Raw genomic sequence first — 16,572 nt, forward strand, 5'->3', positions numbered from 1 at the left:
TGGGTAGATATACGAGATGAAACAGTTAATATGGCGCTCTCGGTGATTTTGATTCGGCCGTCGAGTTGAAAATTGTTCTTGACGATCCCCAGTAGGTGGCCTGATGAATTGGACATGTCACGGGTCAGCCGGATTTAATACGGATTTAAGCGCTGGTCGCGATCTTCGGGTTAAAATTCCCAGAACCTTCAGTTACGGTCAAAAATCGCTCAAGGATAAATTTTCATTTAAAGTTGATGTGGTTTTCTGCGACTTTTTAAAGTGTTCACCACAGAGCCATCTCCAACTGATCCTGGGAGCTGCAGATTCAGGCCACAGTCTTTTGAGGATTTATTTGATAATGATGGGCTTCATTTATAGCGCCATTACTAGTATGTACTAGCAGGAGAAAGTTTGTTGCATGGGACCTGTCCAGGTTGGAGGTTTAAAGTGAAAATTTCAGAAATAGACATGATCAAAAATCGAATCCCGCGCCCCAAGTCTGTTATGAAAGCCACTCTCCAGATACAAACCAAGTATACAGACATCAATCCTTCAAAGTTTCAGTATAAATCGAGTGAGCTTTTTTTACCATTCAGACTCCTATTATCAAAGTAGTCAACACAAAATGACCGAATAACGCATTAAGTAACTTACTTCAGTATGCAAAGTAAGCGAAGGTCCAGTATCATAAGTCCCCTGGGACACAGCTTTTCGGGTCATCTGGATCATTTTCGTGGGACCGCAAGCACCTACCCCAACACGACTCTTCAAGCCACACTGAGAAATGCAGTAGGTAACTAAATCGAAAACATCTGGTCGTCCTTGTTGGATATTAGGCAATCGAATAGCCTGGTCCGTCATTCCTTCTTTGCCTTTCTCCCCATCATCAGTAGCACCATGATCAGTTGACGCTAGACTCAAAGAGTCCAATCTTTTATGGGAGGTGACGTAAATATATAGATTCACAGTTACTCTCTTGAAGTTGACGTAATTCTTGCTCAAACCATTGCAAGGACTCTGTAGTATGTAAGTCAGTTCATAAAGCCTGCCCAGGTGTAAATGAGATGCTTTCGAATGATACTACCCACCCGATCGTTTAACTGCCCAAATAAAGTCAATCATTTTATAAACATTGGAAGCAGACGCTTCTTTGGTCATGTTCAGAGCAATCGAAAAGGTGAAAGTAGAGCCATTGCCGCCAGCAATCAAAACCACTCGGTCAAAGTCCATGAAATTAGGGACTTGGCCGTATGCGCCATCTATGAAGCATCAAAGAACCTTCCCTGGTTCATTCTGTGCAGCCTCATATAGAGATCTAGTGTACTCGTCATACTTCCGAACCAAGAATTCAGCAGGATCTGCGCTGATGAGCGTAAAAGGATGGGTTCCGAAGGAGCGTATTGACGGCATCCACAAAAATACATGAGAACCGCGATTGCATGAAATAGGACGATGGAGCTTCACTTTAACTGCTCCATCAGCCATGGGGTAAATAGTTGCATGATTTCTGGGCAGATTCCAACATAGCTTCGCAAAGCGGATGAGTCGATCAGCAAACCATATAGACGCCATAAATATTATAATACTAAGGGTTGAACTGCTGAACTCTGGTCGATGCATTCCGACCAGGATAATGATCAGAAGAAACATGACAATGTGAATAATATAGAAAACTAGTTACGTCAGTAATGAACTTTCAGAGATTTGCATTTGCCAGATACTCACATTCATAGTAGTTTCGGGACAACCAGCGTATGGTTGAAAAGCCAAGGATAGCCATGGCCAACCCAGCGACCGCACCCGCAATGTTTTTGGTTTTGCGCATGTTTTCGAGATTACTAGATTTTCCATAGGAACTCAAATATACAGAAGCGTGAAGAAATGTTGTGAAGAAACAGGTGTAACCAGCGGTTTTGTGTAACGGCCGCAGCTTCTCATAAGAGTGGCCGGATAAAGGGGCTAAGGGAGTGTTCTTAAGAGCAAGGAAAATGAGCAAAACGAAGTTGGCCACGGATATCCTGAATAAAAATTTATCTAGTATACACTTCCAGGGCTTGGAATCAAAACTGCTACAATCCCCAGCGGGTAACACATACCATCCAAATCGCTTAGCAACCTGGAGTCAATGTTAGTGGGACTCGAGCGTCCATATAATTTTTAGTTGAATGACATACATATTTGAGACTTGCCAAATCAAGACCAGTCAGTGCAAGAATCAGATTGATAGCCTAGTATATGGTATATAAAGACCATCCTTCTAGAGATATGCCTAAGACTTCTTTATTCAAATATCGTGCTCCCGCACTGTTCCAAGCTTCAATCAGTACTGTCCATGATGAATCTTAGCTCCAAGCGTCGGGACCTTGTACTTACCGACGATATTGTATGTCCCCTTGCAGGATTGAGCCTGGCTTTCGAGGACCGTATTTCAGATATGTTGCATTTCCCCAGTGATTAATTGCTAGAAGGACCATGACTGCCCCAACGGAAATTGCGAAATACTTGTCACTCCAAACGTTGTTGGTGTGAAGAATTTCTTTGATACTCATTTTCAGCGATGAATTTGAGAAATGAGTAAGAGCAGATTAGACAGAATAAGCGTGTCTATCAGATCGTACTAAGTCCCGTATATAAACATCTTATTATCCCACAAAGACTCAATATTCACCTGGGCACTGACCCGCGAGCGGATCGTTATCAATCAATTCGCGTATCTATCTCTTGGCGTTCCATGGTTTCAGACCTTCCGAAGGTTGGCCAACCACGGAGCTTCAAATGTGATTGAAAGTTAATTGGCCCTGGCAGTCGGACGAGGCAAAGATGGCGGCAACCAAGCTGCAGGGACTCCGGGTATTTTATGGTTTTCGTGGGGTGGAGGAGAGTAAAGATGGGCACTGGGCCCTATCAGAGAACGGTCAAAGTTGTTTAGTGCCAACTTTGTACCACTTGGCGCGAAAGCAACAAAGCTTGGTGGGTACGGTTGAACAGTCCATTTGCCTGTTTGATGGGCTTGCGAATTGGCTTTCTCGTCCAAGAAGCGTCTCTACCCATCACCGCCTGGCTTTTGCTAAGATTAGACCCACAAACGCATCCCAAACCACTGCAAGATCACCAGAGGTGGAAAGTGCGACTCAAGGATACTCAGTGGGGTTGAAGAACAGTCTTTTTGCTGCGCCTCAATTATCTTCACAGCACACAGTGACTTTTGTACGTATGTGATAATGCTTACCAACCACCGGGTTTTACATCCCACCTTCCAAAAAGAGCTGAGCCCTCATAGATTTCACTGAAAAACAGGGTTTGGACGAGTTCAGAAAAATTACTTTCGAGCGTCAGTGTAGTATTGGGGGTCATAGCGGGCCATTCAAGCTATCATAGCATCGGATAGTATTTGGAATAGATGGATTGCGGATCGAGCGGTAGAGTGTTGGGGAAAATAGCTGAGGTAGCCACGATTATGAGATAAACAAGCCTCTGTGTCCTGGGTGAAACCGGAACGGATGACCGGATCTGCACCGGATAATGCAAGTACGATTTCGAGTAGCTTCTGAAGTATGGTCATCAGGATGGCATCTAGATGACGATATCTCTGGTGAATCCTGTCCTGAAAATGCATACAACGCCACAGTGATATCCCAAATTATATGAAAATAGATATCGATCATCACAAGATCTTGATTCTTATTGAAACTAGACATAATTTCTATCAATTTCAAATAAGACTTCGCATATACTAGTGCATTTATGCATCCTCATGCAAACCTTTTGAACTTATACATGCAGAACGCCTAATAGTCTTTTATGCGGATAATTGATCCCTGTACTTACCGATTTTTACTTGATCCCTTGGAGTTAATCGTCATTCCGGAGAATGTAAGATTGTTATAGAACGCCGGCATGAAAAATGAATGGGACCAAAACCAAAAGCCCTCAATAGCCGTCCCGGCCAGGAATCAGCCCATAGCAAGGGCCTTCTTTGCCGAGCATTGCATGAAGATCATTTACAATGATATTAGGGACTTCCCAGGCTGCAAAGTGACCACCACTTTCATGTCGACTCTGTCGGACCACAGGTCCAAGTGTTGCAGCCCAAGTGGAGGGGGCAGCGGCAATTTCACATGGCAGGTGGGCAAGACCAAGCTTCACTCCGGGAATGTAGGACATGAGCTTGGGGTATGAAATTCCCGACACAGATTCGGAGTGAAACCCTTCATAATAGATACGAACACTGGCCTCGGGCCCCGCCTTGGAGAACCAGTAAATTGATATCCATGTCAAAATCTCATCGTCAGTCCATGGGTACGAGTCAGTCCAGTCATGGAGCTTTTCGTATACCCAAGCCAGCAGGGCTACCGGGCTATCAGCCAACGAGACGCCAATTGTTTGAGGCTTCGTTCGCTGGATTGTGTTGTAGCCATATCCTTCGCGATCAAACCATTCAGCCCGTTTACGGCCTGCCTTTTCTGCGTCGGAGTATGGCTTGAGTGCATGCTGAAGGGCAAGAAATGGACTTGTACTCCACTTGGGCGGTTTTGCCTCGATCATATTGACGTGGGAAGCTTTACAGTGGTCAGGGTATTGGTAACCAATTGCTCGTGTTATCCAATAGCCCCAGTCTCCACCCTGGGTAACTAGAAGAGAATTTAAAATCAGCATGTTCTTCAAGTTTACACCCTGAGCTTGCGGCTACAACTCACCATACTTTTCGTAACCTAACTTTATCATAAGCTTGTGTAGGGCTTCGGCATATTGTGCAAGCCCGAACCCACGTCGAGTGACTCCAGAAGAGAATCCAAAGTTCGGCAGGGACGGTGCTACAACGTGAAATGCAGGGTGGCCATCGCCACCTTTCAGTAAAGGTAAGAGTTTTGTCACCTCGATGAACGACCCCGGCCCTTAAGTAGACTTTAGTCAGACCTGCTTGCTTTTATCGCGATGATCATTATTTGGGGATTGAACTCGCTTACATCCATGACTGAAAAGCAAAGGAATGGCGCCCTTTGCGGTGCTTTTCTGATGAATGACTTGGTATGATGTTAGCAAATTATCATATAATATTCAAATAAAAGCTTACAATGAATATCCAAGGTATCAAATCCCTCAATTTCTATATCAGTATGATACTGAGGAAGTTCATTCAACTTAGCCTCTGCCTTTCTCCAGTTAAACCCATCCTTCCAATACTTTGTGAGTCGCTGGACATCTTTTGTGGGAACACCAAAGTCCCACGGATCTTGGTCAGAGGATTCGAGCTGAGAAGGGAATTTAGCCAGGGCAAGACGTTGCTGGAGCTGGTTGAGTTCCTCGTCAGAAACCGAGATGGTGAACGGCTTTGAGGTGGCGGTCTCTAGACGATCAGACATTGTGGTGTTCAATGCCGGATTTGCAGTTGAATCAAAGGATGATGGCACGGGTTGCAGAGAGAGAGCACGTAAAGAACTTCGCCTCAGTGTTTTGATATTTCAAGTTATTTCCTATTGTATTTCAGTAAGCACTGGCCTGGGGTCATACTATGGTCATTCAGGGTTCTCTTCATTTTCCCGGGGTATTTGTAAGCCACGATGTCTTGGCTGAAAATACCCCTCTCCATCCCTTGCAGATCGGCATGCGCCCCGCGTCCTGTGGCTTTTGGCGGTGATGTTCTATGTATACACAGTTCAATTTAAAGACTATGCGATATCAATGATAGGATGTAATTCAAGCGGGGCAAGTAGGCTAGGCCATGAGGGTCTGGCTTTGCATGTAGCCCACATCAAGGATCTTTTACAAACAGGACAAATAGTAGGAACTCTTTGCAAGGGAGTATGGCCACTTTTCAGCCTCATTCATTACCAGTCAATTCTTGTTTGTGTTTGCTGTTGAGGAAGGAGAGGATAAAACATACTCCAACAAGCGAAAAGGAGTAGAACTTCACCCAGCTGCCCGGCTTTTCCACTTCAACAGGCTATGACCTGGAAGTATGCATATTTTTATCATATATTCCATTCTGATTGCTTATTTAGTGGCCAGGGGATCATGATTGTTGGTCCCTACACCTTGGTTATTGTTGATCACCTAGTTATGTCGAGCGGCTTAGTCATCACGGAGAGGTTTCCCGATTTCTCAACGGCGACGAGTTGCCCTCTCCAAAATCCAGGAGAACCTCTATATTGCATCATGTCGTTTGTTCGCACAGCTGCCATTACTACTCGAGGTGTATCTGGGCTTCGTGCCTTCTCGACGGCACGCGTCTTTCGCGCCGAGCTGGCTTACCAGGTCTACGGCCCAGAGAAAGAGCAGGCTACCCGAGATCCCATCCTATTCCTGCATGGACTATTCGGCTCTAAGCAAAATAATCGGAGTATCAGCAAGTACGCAATCGCAATGTCCAGACATCGTCGATTTGAGTCTAATTTCTTTTCAGAGCTTTAGCCCGCGATTTGAAGCGTCAAATTTTCTGTCTGGTACAATCGAAACTCCCTCGCATTTCCTGTTGATCCGGAGAGCCTAGTTCATTGAAGGAATCTTACAACTAATTCACCGACCAGGATCTGCGAAACCATGGACAGTCCTTCCATGCCCCGGAGCACAATTATAGTGCGATGGCCGATGATGTCCAGGAATTCATTCAGCAGCAAAAGCTGGATAAGTGTGTTCTCATCGGACATTCCATGTGAGTTGTGGCTTCATCCCAACTTCACTATCCAGTCACAAATTCTTTCATTCAAAATAAGCTAATAATGAAAAAGGGGTGCCAAAGTGGCAATGACGATGGCCCTCCGTGCTCCGGAACGCGTCTCAGGCCTGATTCCCGTGGATAACGCCCCAGTCAACGCATCACTGAAGAGCGACTTCCCTAAATATGTGCGGGGAATGCAGCATGTAGAGAATGAAAAGGTGAAGAAGCAGTCGGAAGCTAACAAGATTCTTGAGGCTTATGAAGAGGTATGCCAACCATATGATCAAAGTGTATATGCACTCATGACCCAGGCGCTGACAGCACTACTGTTTAGTCTCTTGGAATTCGTCAATTCCTTCTCACCAACCTGATCCGTTCTGAAGATGATGGGACATATAAGTTCCGTGTTCCCTTGTCAGTCTTGGGCTCATCTCTTGACAACATGGCAGACTTCCCATACGGCCAGTCGGACTCCATTCAATACAATGGTCCAGCCTTGTTCGTTCGTGGAACGAAGTCTCAATACGTCTCGGAAGACACGCTGCCTGCCATCAAGAAATTTTTTCCGAGCGCACAGGTCGCCGACGTTGAGGCTGGCCACTGGCTTATTTCCGAAAACCCCGAGGCATTCAGACAGGGTAAGCTCTTGATATCCGAGATTGCAGACGAATAGAGTGCTAACTTAGAGGTTTGTTTTGACAGCGGTGGTGAAATTTCTGGGATCATCCTAGTTGTGGGTGAATCGTCCACTCAATACATTCAAATATATTACTACTAGAAAACCAATAGAAGGATAGAAAGATAATTGCATGACGTTCAACAGCCCACTTATTAGGATGCATACCTTCGTACTAGGTATCTACTAAATTGAACGCTGCTAAAGTCCCGAACCCCTCCCCCTCCCCAGTAGAACAACTTTAGAATTGTGGGTTCAAGACTGTGGAGCTCCCAAATTGCTTTGTCTGATCTTTTTCTTTTTCTTCTTCTTTTGTGATTTGCCGTCTATCCTTCTATCAGGATTCGAAGATGGTGCAGGGGACTCACTATGGGTTGTGGTGGCTGCTGCTGATGGGCTGTCATCATCAGAGCATCCTTCTCTTGGGCGTTTGTTACTTGCTGTCAATTCAACCCCTTTGGAACCGCAGGAGGCTTTGTTGGTACCACTTAGTTCCTGGACATTGGCGAGGCCCGTCGACTGGGATGAAAGCATAGAATTCACGTTGGCCAGTAAATCCACCATTTCACTCTTTGCTGTTTCATGCATTGCTCTTATTTGGTCGCGGATTTCCTGGACTTCTGTGGCACTGATAACATCTGCCGAAGAAGATTGGGGAGGCATTTCCATTGGTGGCTGTAGTCGTAGCCCATCCACCAACTTCACCGTAGCTCCAAGTTGGGTTTTCAGGGCTTGAAGCTGCACTTCCAATTCATTTGACTTGGCATCTGAGGCTCCTTTCATCTCGCCGAACATCCCTGTATTGTGGAGGCAGATGGTTTTCTGGGAAACGATTTCTTTGTCAAGTTTGTCAAGTTGGTCTTGAAGCTGTGCAATCTTTGCACTTGGCTTGATTCCTGATAGCTCCTGGTTGACAGAATTTCTGAGTGCAACAACTTCTTCATTCAACTGGCGGGCTGATGGATACATCTCTTGTATGACATGGGCCATTTTCGTGACCATGGCCTCGGTATTGATATTGTTGTACCGAAGTTCCAATGATCGAATAGCTGTAGCAAGTCCCTCATAGCTCTTGCTGCACTTTTTAACCTCCTCGGAGGCCTCGTATAGAGCTGGGATTCGACGTAGAAGATCGTCCCAACCCTCTTTCATCTTGATGAGCCTTTGATCATGATCCGATACCTTTTCTCTTAGGCCAGCAGACGGTTCAGAAGACAGACCACGCTCTTGTTCAGAGTTCTTGAGAGCATCGATTCTCTGGGAAATATGATCGAATTTTTTGGTGAAATCGGAAATGACACCAGATATGGTTTGCCCTTGTTCCCGGTAAAGATTTTGCCCCAGTGTTGCAATTTTGGATTCCAGTTCTTCTCTCTGTGTGCTTGATGCAGTTTCCATGCTCTTTTGATCGGCTACCAGTGTATGGACACTGCTTTTATTTCTTTGAACCATCTGGTGAATATCTTGCACATGGTTCTTCAAAGTTGAGAGGTTTTCGGTGGTCTTGCGTGCCTGCTCCGTAAGCTGCTCTATTTCCAGTCTTGATGAAGTTTGTTCCTGCGTTTGCTGTGTCTTTGGTTCATGCTCTGCAACAGATCTCCATTCCTCGATGGCATTGATGCTTTTCCGAAAGGTCGTGTGCGCTTTTGCTTGCGACTCAACAGTGTTACAGACTTTAAAGATGTCGATGGGCTTGTCAGGGAGGTCCTCCTCTTTCTTAATGAGAATTGTTCGTTTGATCTTCCTCACGTCATCTTCCAATCTAATCATGTCCCGACCAGTGCCAGAGGCAGCCGGTATAGGAGCGGCCACTGAAGGAATGTGCAAATTTGTGGTCTGCCGAAGCAATTTGGCGAGATCACCAGTAAGTTCAGTTGAGCGAGCTTGTTGTCGGGTGATCAGATGGTTGATCTTGGACAGCCTATTTTTACAGGCAGCTGCGTCGGCCTCCAAGCTTTCAATGGTCGCTGGGAAAGACTTTGTCCGTTTTGCCTTTGCCAGGTCACGTTGATAGGAAGACTCCTCTATTTCAAGTTTTGTTCTTTCTTGTATCTGGATCATCCTTGAAGCTCGGGCATCCATAACCTCAAGTAACAATCCGTTCAAGTCCGATCCATCGATATTCTGCACAGGGTCGGAATGTGTGCGAGGCGTCAAATCGGAGGCTTCTCTTAACAGGGAATGCTGTGCTTGCTCATGAGTAGGTAGTAGAGCGGTGGTCGGAGAGGAGGGTAGTGAATGTTGCGAATGACGAGTGAAAGATGATGTCGCGACTGATGGGCGAGATCGTTTGAGGCGAGGATCGCTTGAGGGGGGCAAGGGAGCTCGGGAACTGACCTGGCCAGGCAGGCCGTGTGGACTGTTCGCCTCCATGCTGTAAATGTAGATTGCAACTGGTCGGGGAGAAATCACACAGGTGGTTCATAAAAACATTTCGAAGATGATGGGCAATTCTGCGGATGGAAGGAACGGAGAACTGAATCACTATCAGCTCCACGTGTGGTAATATGTAACAAGCATTGATTCTTTGTTCAGCGACAGCTTACACGAAGCGCGTCGCGCTAGTGCAACCAAACCGAAGAGAGTTGTTGAGTGAAAGAGGTTGTAGGTCAGAGGTCGACAGGAGAGCAAAGGGTCTCATGCCTTGGGTAGGGGGGATGGGCAGTTTCGCAGATCCCATGAAGTGAAAGAAGAAGACAAGGAGATCTTTTGTGGTCAAAAATCAAGAATCAAAAGATACTCCGCGTTTGCGCCTTCCACCTTGGTGTTAATTGGTATTAGTCACGTGATACTCTCGATTGGACGGGAGGGCGCGAGGAATCTCTCACCTAACCTCCGCCTTTCATTCTCATCACTTTTTACTTCCTGTTCCCCAAATTACGACCTTCTGGAATTCGGTCACAATGGCTGTCGTGAGTTGTGAAGCTCCTAATTGTTGACTCACTCCTACTAACCCTCAAATTTAGCCCATTTCCACCGTTGCGGAGAGCAAGGAGCTCCGGGGCTTGAATCTCATCGCTGCCCATTCGCATATCAGAGGCCTCGGTGTTGATTTGGACACACTACAGCCCCGTGGCGCATCTCAAGGTCTAGTCGGCCAAGAAAAGGCGCGCAAGGCCGCCGCTGTGATTTTGCAAATGGTGAAGGACGGCAAGATCGCCGGTCGCGCCGTGTTAATTGCCGGCCCTCCTAGCACCGGAAAGACTGCCATCGCTATGGGTATGGCCCAATCGCTTGGATCCGACGTTCCCTTCACGATGCTCGCTTCATCCGAAATCTTCTCCATGGAGATGTCCAAGACCGAGGCCTTGACCCAGGCCTTCCGAAAATCTATCGGTGTGCGAATCAAGGAGGAGAGCGAGATCATTGAGGGTGAAGTGGTGGAAATTCAGATTGATCGAAGCGTGACTGGAGTATGTAGCCTCTTAGGCCCTTTCCCGCGACAGAATGAACGCCAAGCTGACCACTGGTATCCCATAGGGCAACAAACAAGGCAAGCTCACGATCAAGACCACCGACATGGAAACGATTTACGATATGGGAACCAAGATGATCGATTCGATGACCAAGGAACGTGTGATGGCAGGTGACGTGATTTCCATTGATAAGTCTTCCGGCAAAATTACCAAGCTTGGTCGGTCATACGCTCGCTCGCGGGACTACGACGCCATGGGCGCCGACACCAAGTTTGTCCAATGCCCCGAGGGCGAATTGCAGGTCCGCAAGGAGATTGTTCATACTGTCAGTCTGCACGAGATTGATGTCATCAATTCGCGGTCACAAGGATTTTTGGCACTTTTTTCAGGCGACACTGGGGAGATCCGAAGCGAGGTTCGCGATCAGATCAACACCAAGGTAGCAGAGTGGAAGGAAGAAGGCAAAGCCGAAATCATCCCTGGTGTCCTTTTTATCGACGAGGTTCACATGCTCGACATTGAGTGCTTTTCTTACATCAACCGTGCCCTCGAAGCTGAGCTGGCACCCATTGTTATCATGGCCAGTAACCGTGGTCAAGCTAAGATCCGCGGCACCACCTATACATCACCACACGGTCTCCCTCTGGACTTCCTTGACCGCGTCGTAATTGTCAGCACGCAACCGTATAACGCAGATGAAATCCGGCAAATCCTTGCCATTCGGGCACAAGAAGAGGAAATCGATGTTTCGCCGGATGCTCTCGCCCTCTTGACAAAGATTGGCGAGGAGTCTAACCTTCGATACGCGAGCAACATTATCACTACTTCGCATCTCTTGAGCCAGAAACGCAAGGCCAAGGAAGTCAGCATCGATGACGTTCAACGCAGCTTCCGACTGTTCTACGATCCGGCTCGCAGTGTCAAGTTTGTCAACCAATATGAACAACGCTTCATTGGCGATCAAGGCACCGTCAGCTTCACGGCGGCTACCAATGGTGATGCCATGGAGCTTTCATAATAACCGTTCGCTTTTCTTTTTTCATTGGCGCGTTCAAGGCTCATAGGGAGACGGTTTAGCGGGAAGAAAAACTCTACTATTTGACTCTTTTATTTTGATTGCCACATCAGATGATGTATGATAGGATTGGCGCTTTTTCAAGGAGATCTTTATGCTTTTTGAATTGATTTGAGACCTTATTGCATTTGCTGGTATTACACTACACAAAATTGACTGTACCACTCCACGGTCCTGTATCTCCCACCCTGCGAAACTCCACGCCTTCGCCAAAATATCCGGCGCTTTGCCATGCTTGCATCATAGAGCTTTCATAAGGGCCATGGGCATCACCGCCATCGCGGGCGTCAGACCAGCGATACTCCCACAAAGCAGGCCCTTGCTCGAGCTCTGCAGGGTTAGACGACGGCGGATCAAGCCAGGTTTCGCCTGTCTCGCTCTTATACTGTCGGGTGAGGAGCTCGCGCTCTGTGTCGTAAATTTCAGGCTGATCCCGATCCATTAGGATATCAGCGGCCCCAGTAACAGCTTCGATCGCTTGCCTCCGTCTAGCTTCGTCCGGGTTCTCATCGGCCATCTCGGTGTCTTCGTGTTCCTTCCCCTTCTTAGTGTTTTTCTTCTTGTTCTGCCATTTTGGCTTGCGCTGAAGACCCTTGCCGAGCCGGGCCAGTGCTTCTAGTATTGTTTCGCCACGTTCCAGGTTTGTGATAATTGTTTTCAAAACATCGGCAGTTAACACCTCCCCATCCATTCGGTTCTTTTGCTTCCTTTCTTCGTCGCGCTTCTCGGCGGCTTCTTTTGCCTTGCGGATATCCTTCTTAGACACCCCATCCAGCCAGGAATCGTAAGCAGCGTCCGGGTCCACGGCTCTTCGTACGTAGTTGCCCTGGTCATCGAACCGACCCTCTTCCTGCTCTGTTGCCATATTGAATGCATCGAGCAAAGGCGCATGCTTTTTCTTGGCGCCAGCGCCAAGCTCGTCGTCCTGTTCTTTGTCCACCTTGGCCCTTTCCTCCTCGTCGACTTCACTATCACTCTCCGAGTCGTCATTATTTATCATATCGGCGGCGCCTTTGCTTAGGTCGGCAGATAATTTCTTCCCGCCTGTTGAGGAAGCAACCTGGCCTTCGATCTCGTCGTTCTGTAAGAATCGGACATTCTTCTTGTTTTTGCCAGTTCCCTCGTCGGCATCGGCATTGCCCTTGCCCTTGCCGAAGTCGTCTTCCAGCTCAGCGAACATGTCGTCATCGTCGGCGTCTTCCTTCTCCTGTTCACGCTTTGATTTTTCTTCTCTGCGCGCGGAGAACCCCTCATTGTCACTATCTGAGTCGTAGCCGTCGATGTTGATCGCTTTTCTTCGTAATCTTTGGCCTCGCCGACCAATCTCATCGGCATCTAGAACGGCGTCTTCTTCGGGCGCTTCGGGCGCAAGAGCAGAGGGATTGCGGAGATCAAATCGTGGCTTTTTATCTGAGGCTCCAGGCTCATCTTGACCGAGGTGGGAGCGTGTGAAATCCGCCCCAGCCCGCTTTGAGCTAGCTTGTGAGCTCTCCATGGTACTTCACGCGGAAGGTTGTGACTGGTAGAGAGCTGTTGTGTAGCTGTGTAAATGTCTCGTGGCGGGCATATGCAAGTGCAGGTGCAAGTGTATGTAAAGTCGGAGCGGAGCGGCAGATTCCTTGTCTTGCGTCACTCCGCCCTCTGCGGTTCGTTCTGGTCTTATTCACGTGGCACCGATTCCGATGCTTCAAACATCTCGGTATTCAGCATTCGTGATCCCTCTCTGTATCGCGTCAAATCATGGTGAGTCCCTTTCTTCTTCCCATTTGCCCCCCCCCCCCTGTCAAGGGAGCTCCGAAGATTGCGATCTAATAGCTCTCAGTTCCGACCTGACTACGGTTTCGATGACCCTATGGAAGGCGTTCTAGGTGCCGGCATGATGCGCGGCGCTGCTCGCCGATTTGATGAATATTACCGCTGCTATCCTGTTGCGATGCTTCCTGGTCCCGAACGAGAGAATGTCAACCACGGTGGAAAGGTCATCATGCCCCCCAGCGCATTGGACAAGCTCACTCGTCTCCACATCACCTATCCTATGCTTTTCGAGTTGCATAATGGTGCAAAAGACAGAATGACCCATGCTGGTGTTCTTGAATTTATTGCTGAGGAGGGCAAGATCTATCTACCATTTTGGGTTAGTGACAAGAAAACCGCCTCCGATATCAAACGACGTTATCAACATCAAGCTCGCCTCTAACATCCTAACCATCCTCTCTAGCTCATGCAAACACTCCTCTTAGAACCCGGCGACCTCCTTCAGATCAAGTCTACCGACCTCCCCCCCAGGTCAATTCATCAAGCTTCAAGCCCAGTCGACCTCATTTCTCGATATCAGTGATCCCAAAGCTGTCCTTGAAAACGCGTTCCGCAACTTCTCTTGCCTAACTAAAGGCGACGTCTTCACATTTGCATATAATGATCAGATATATGAGATGGCTGTCCTCGAGACTAAACCTGCGGGTTCCAAAAGCGCGGTGTCCGTGCTAGAGACCGATCTAGAAGTCGACTTCGCTCCTCCTGTAGGATATGAAGAACCACAACGCACTAGCGGCACCAGCACCCCAGGCAGTGTCGTAAGCGGTGGCAAGCTACCTGCCGGTGGGCTTCTTCACCCCCATGGTACGATGGCACAGTCCATCAACTATTCTGCCATCGCACCGGAATCAACTGATGCCGCTGCTGGAGCGAAGGCCGTATCGTCCAATTTTCTTTCGGGCGGCCAACGACTTAATGCCAAAAAGGGCAGCAAAGCTCCTACTCCCAAAGCCAGCACCCCAGTCCCGGGAGCTACAAACCCCCAGCACCCTCCACCAGTTCGAAAACTCAATGGCCCTCAGCCTCTCCGGCTCCCTCCTAACCAGCTATTCTTTGGCTACACAATCAAGCCGCCTAAGCCGCGCGATGAGAATGGACTGGTAATTCCAGAGGATCAGCCCAAGTTCCAAGGCATCGGCCAAACCTTACGGGGGAAGAAGAAGGATCTTGGGGGCTCAGCAACACCCACCTCGGGCAGTGAGGCTGAAAGCCAAAAGGGCAAGGGGAATGGCGGCGGCCGGACCCTAGGCAAGAAGCGCTGAGATGGCACCTAGTCGCAATCTCTCATGAAACCTTGCATGATGATACGTTTAAAACCTCTAGATGTGATGCCTCTGGATGATGCGCAAAAGAGGGGGCACTATTGGTATGCGGGCATAGCGAGGAATAGGCGTTCTGGTAATTTCGTTGCGATGGCAAAATACAATTCTCGGTTTATAGTAATCTCCAGGGCCTCCGGGTCAATATCTCTGATTCTTGATTGGGGACCTTGTATGTGAATTATCTCGGTGACTTGTATCTTCTTGATAAACCCCAAGTACTATTTCATAACATACTAGATTAAGAGTATCTATAAATCACATTGACCGTAAGGTTGGTATCCAAACTCGACTTGCAGTCGGGCCGGCACTTGGCAGACCGGGGATCGCCGCGGCTTATTTTGTTCGCTCCTAAGAATTACCAGCACCACCCTCCTGTCAATCAAACGACCACCATGGCTACAAATTCAGATCCCTTGGCTCCTTTTGACAAACTGGGTCCTTCTGTCTATATGCAGGACCCAGCAGACGTGGGGGGCAAAGATAATCGGCCGGTGGTCTTCATCGCTTTTTGGATGAACGCACCACCTCGCGCCCTCGCCAAGTACGCAGTCGAGTACAGACGTCTGATACCCACTGCTCGCATAATTTTTGTGAGAAGCTCCTCGAATGATTTCTTTCTTCAAGCCACCGAAAATGCGCAGCGAGTACAGATAACCCCTGCTGTAGAAGCAATCCGCTCCTTCGTGGCCCCTGAGAACCCCGTTTTCATGCACCTCTTCTCGAATGGCGGCCTGTCCAAAACCGCCCACTTGCTCAAGGCATACAAAGCTGCAACAGGGCAACCCCTCCCTTTCTCAGCAATGGTAGTGGATAGTGCACCCGGAACCGCAAAACTCAGCTCCGCGGTTCGAGCCTTCTCTTTTGCACTTCCTCGGATGTGGATTCTGCGATTATTCGGCAAAGGTCTTCTGTATATCTTCCTTGTCACAATGAAATTGATCCAGAGCATCACACGCTCCCCAGATGTTATCAGCTGCGCACGAAAGACGATCAATGATCTCTCGCTTGTGCAGGCTGTCAACAAGAAGGGTGTCCCCGTACGCTGCTATATGTATTCCGAGACCGATGATTTGGTTGATTACCGTGATGTTGAAATGCATGCATCCGAATCGGAAGCTGCCGGCTGGCTCGTGCAATGTGAGCGATTCCAAGGCTCGCCTCATGTTGGACATATGCGGGCAGCACCGGATCGATACTGGGGCATTGTTAAGGAACACTTGGAGCTCTCTTCATCCACAACATGATTACTTTCTAGACAATGATATCTTATGGTGTTGAAAAACCCCAGGGCTTCTATTATTGTACAAATATTCTGGCATTATTTCCTTCGTCAACATTGTTATTGTGTGTTTGACTTTCGGAATCCCGTGGGAACCTTTATAAGTTCAGTCACTATGACCTTAATCTCCGCGGGCCTCCATTCACATCTCTATATGAAGCTCAAAAACTATGAGCCGGAGTTAAATTCCGATTCTTCCCCTGGCGGACCTTTTGATAGGACGAATTACACCAGCTATTCCACCTATAACGACGACAGCAGTGCGTCATTGAGTGGACACAGCTGTCTTCTCCATATCAACATAGCGCCAGCTCCCGCTCTAATCTGAAAACTTGTTGGATTTCATCCT

General features: G+C 47.9%; 8 protein-coding genes across 8 annotated transcripts; 4 read left to right on the top strand and 4 right to left on the bottom strand.

The window, feature by feature from the left end:
* Window positions 1–567: 567 nt before the first annotated feature.
* Window positions 568–2,531, bottom strand: N7533_006936 (ferric reductase family protein; the record flags this gene model as incomplete). Its single annotated transcript, XM_057103586.1, has 9 exons — window positions 568–582; window positions 637–893; window positions 955–999; window positions 1,071–1,241; window positions 1,569–1,655; window positions 1,708–2,000; window positions 2,079–2,098; window positions 2,157–2,166; window positions 2,356–2,531. The coding sequence occupies 9 exons, from the start codon at window positions 2,529–2,531 to the stop codon at window positions 568–570; spliced, it is 1,074 nt and encodes a 357-aa protein (XP_056958543.1).
* A 1,381-nt stretch (window positions 2,532–3,912) lies between these two features.
* On the bottom strand, window positions 3,913–5,345 carry N7533_006937 (epoxide hydrolase family protein; the record flags this gene model as incomplete). The annotated part of the gene is made up of 4 exons (XM_057103587.1): window positions 3,913–4,613; window positions 4,680–4,877; window positions 4,950–5,006; window positions 5,057–5,345. The coding sequence occupies 4 exons, from the start codon at window positions 5,343–5,345 to the stop codon at window positions 3,913–3,915; spliced, it is 1,245 nt and encodes a 414-aa protein (XP_056958544.1).
* Window positions 5,346–6,138: 793 nt separating this feature from the next.
* N7533_006938 (uncharacterized protein) lies at window positions 6,139–7,313 on the top strand (the record flags this gene model as incomplete). Its single annotated transcript, XM_057103588.1, has 5 exons — window positions 6,139–6,332; window positions 6,386–6,425; window positions 6,510–6,634; window positions 6,711–6,906; window positions 6,975–7,313. The coding sequence occupies 5 exons, from the start codon at window positions 6,139–6,141 to the stop codon at window positions 7,311–7,313; spliced, it is 894 nt and encodes a 297-aa protein (XP_056958545.1).
* Window positions 7,314–7,571: 258 nt separating this feature from the next.
* N7533_006939 (uncharacterized protein) lies at window positions 7,572–9,689 on the bottom strand (the record flags this gene model as incomplete). Its single annotated transcript, XM_057103589.1, has 1 exon — window positions 7,572–9,689. One exon carries the CDS (start codon window positions 9,687–9,689, stop codon window positions 7,572–7,574), a length of 2,118 nt encoding a protein of 705 aa, XP_056958546.1.
* A 530-nt stretch (window positions 9,690–10,219) lies between these two features.
* Window positions 10,220–11,750, top strand: rvb2 (RuvB family ATP-dependent DNA helicase reptin; the record flags this gene model as incomplete). The annotated part of the gene is made up of 3 exons (XM_057103590.1): window positions 10,220–10,228; window positions 10,283–10,729; window positions 10,797–11,750. 3 exons carry the CDS (start codon window positions 10,220–10,222, stop codon window positions 11,748–11,750), a joined length of 1,410 nt encoding a protein of 469 aa, XP_056958547.1.
* Window positions 11,751–11,949: 199 nt separating this feature from the next.
* N7533_006941 (GYF domain-containing protein) lies at window positions 11,950–13,302 on the bottom strand (the record flags this gene model as incomplete). Its single annotated transcript, XM_057103591.1, has 1 exon — window positions 11,950–13,302. The coding sequence occupies one exon, from the start codon at window positions 13,300–13,302 to the stop codon at window positions 11,950–11,952; it is 1,353 nt and encodes a 450-aa protein (XP_056958548.1).
* A 245-nt stretch (window positions 13,303–13,547) lies between these two features.
* On the top strand, window positions 13,548–14,884 carry N7533_006942 (polyubiquitin-binding protein UFD1; the record flags this gene model as incomplete). Its single annotated transcript, XM_057103592.1, has 3 exons — window positions 13,548–13,550; window positions 13,630–13,941; window positions 14,048–14,884. 3 exons carry the CDS (start codon window positions 13,548–13,550, stop codon window positions 14,882–14,884), a joined length of 1,152 nt encoding a protein of 383 aa, XP_056958549.1.
* Window positions 14,885–15,336: 452 nt separating this feature from the next.
* Window positions 15,337–16,188, top strand: N7533_006943 (TMEM53 family protein; the record flags this gene model as incomplete). The annotated part of the gene is made up of 1 exon (XM_057103593.1): window positions 15,337–16,188. The coding sequence occupies one exon, from the start codon at window positions 15,337–15,339 to the stop codon at window positions 16,186–16,188; it is 852 nt and encodes a 283-aa protein (XP_056958550.1).
* Between the last annotated feature and the right edge of the window lie 384 nt (window positions 16,189–16,572).

The sequence above is a fragment of the Penicillium manginii genome (assembly GCF_028828005.1).
Source record: "Penicillium manginii strain IBT 31320 chromosome Unknown utg000005l:1.0-5665137.0:1.0-5668048.0, whole genome shotgun sequence".
Classification (NCBI taxonomy): Eukaryota; Fungi; Ascomycota; class Eurotiomycetes; order Eurotiales; family Aspergillaceae; genus Penicillium; species Penicillium manginii.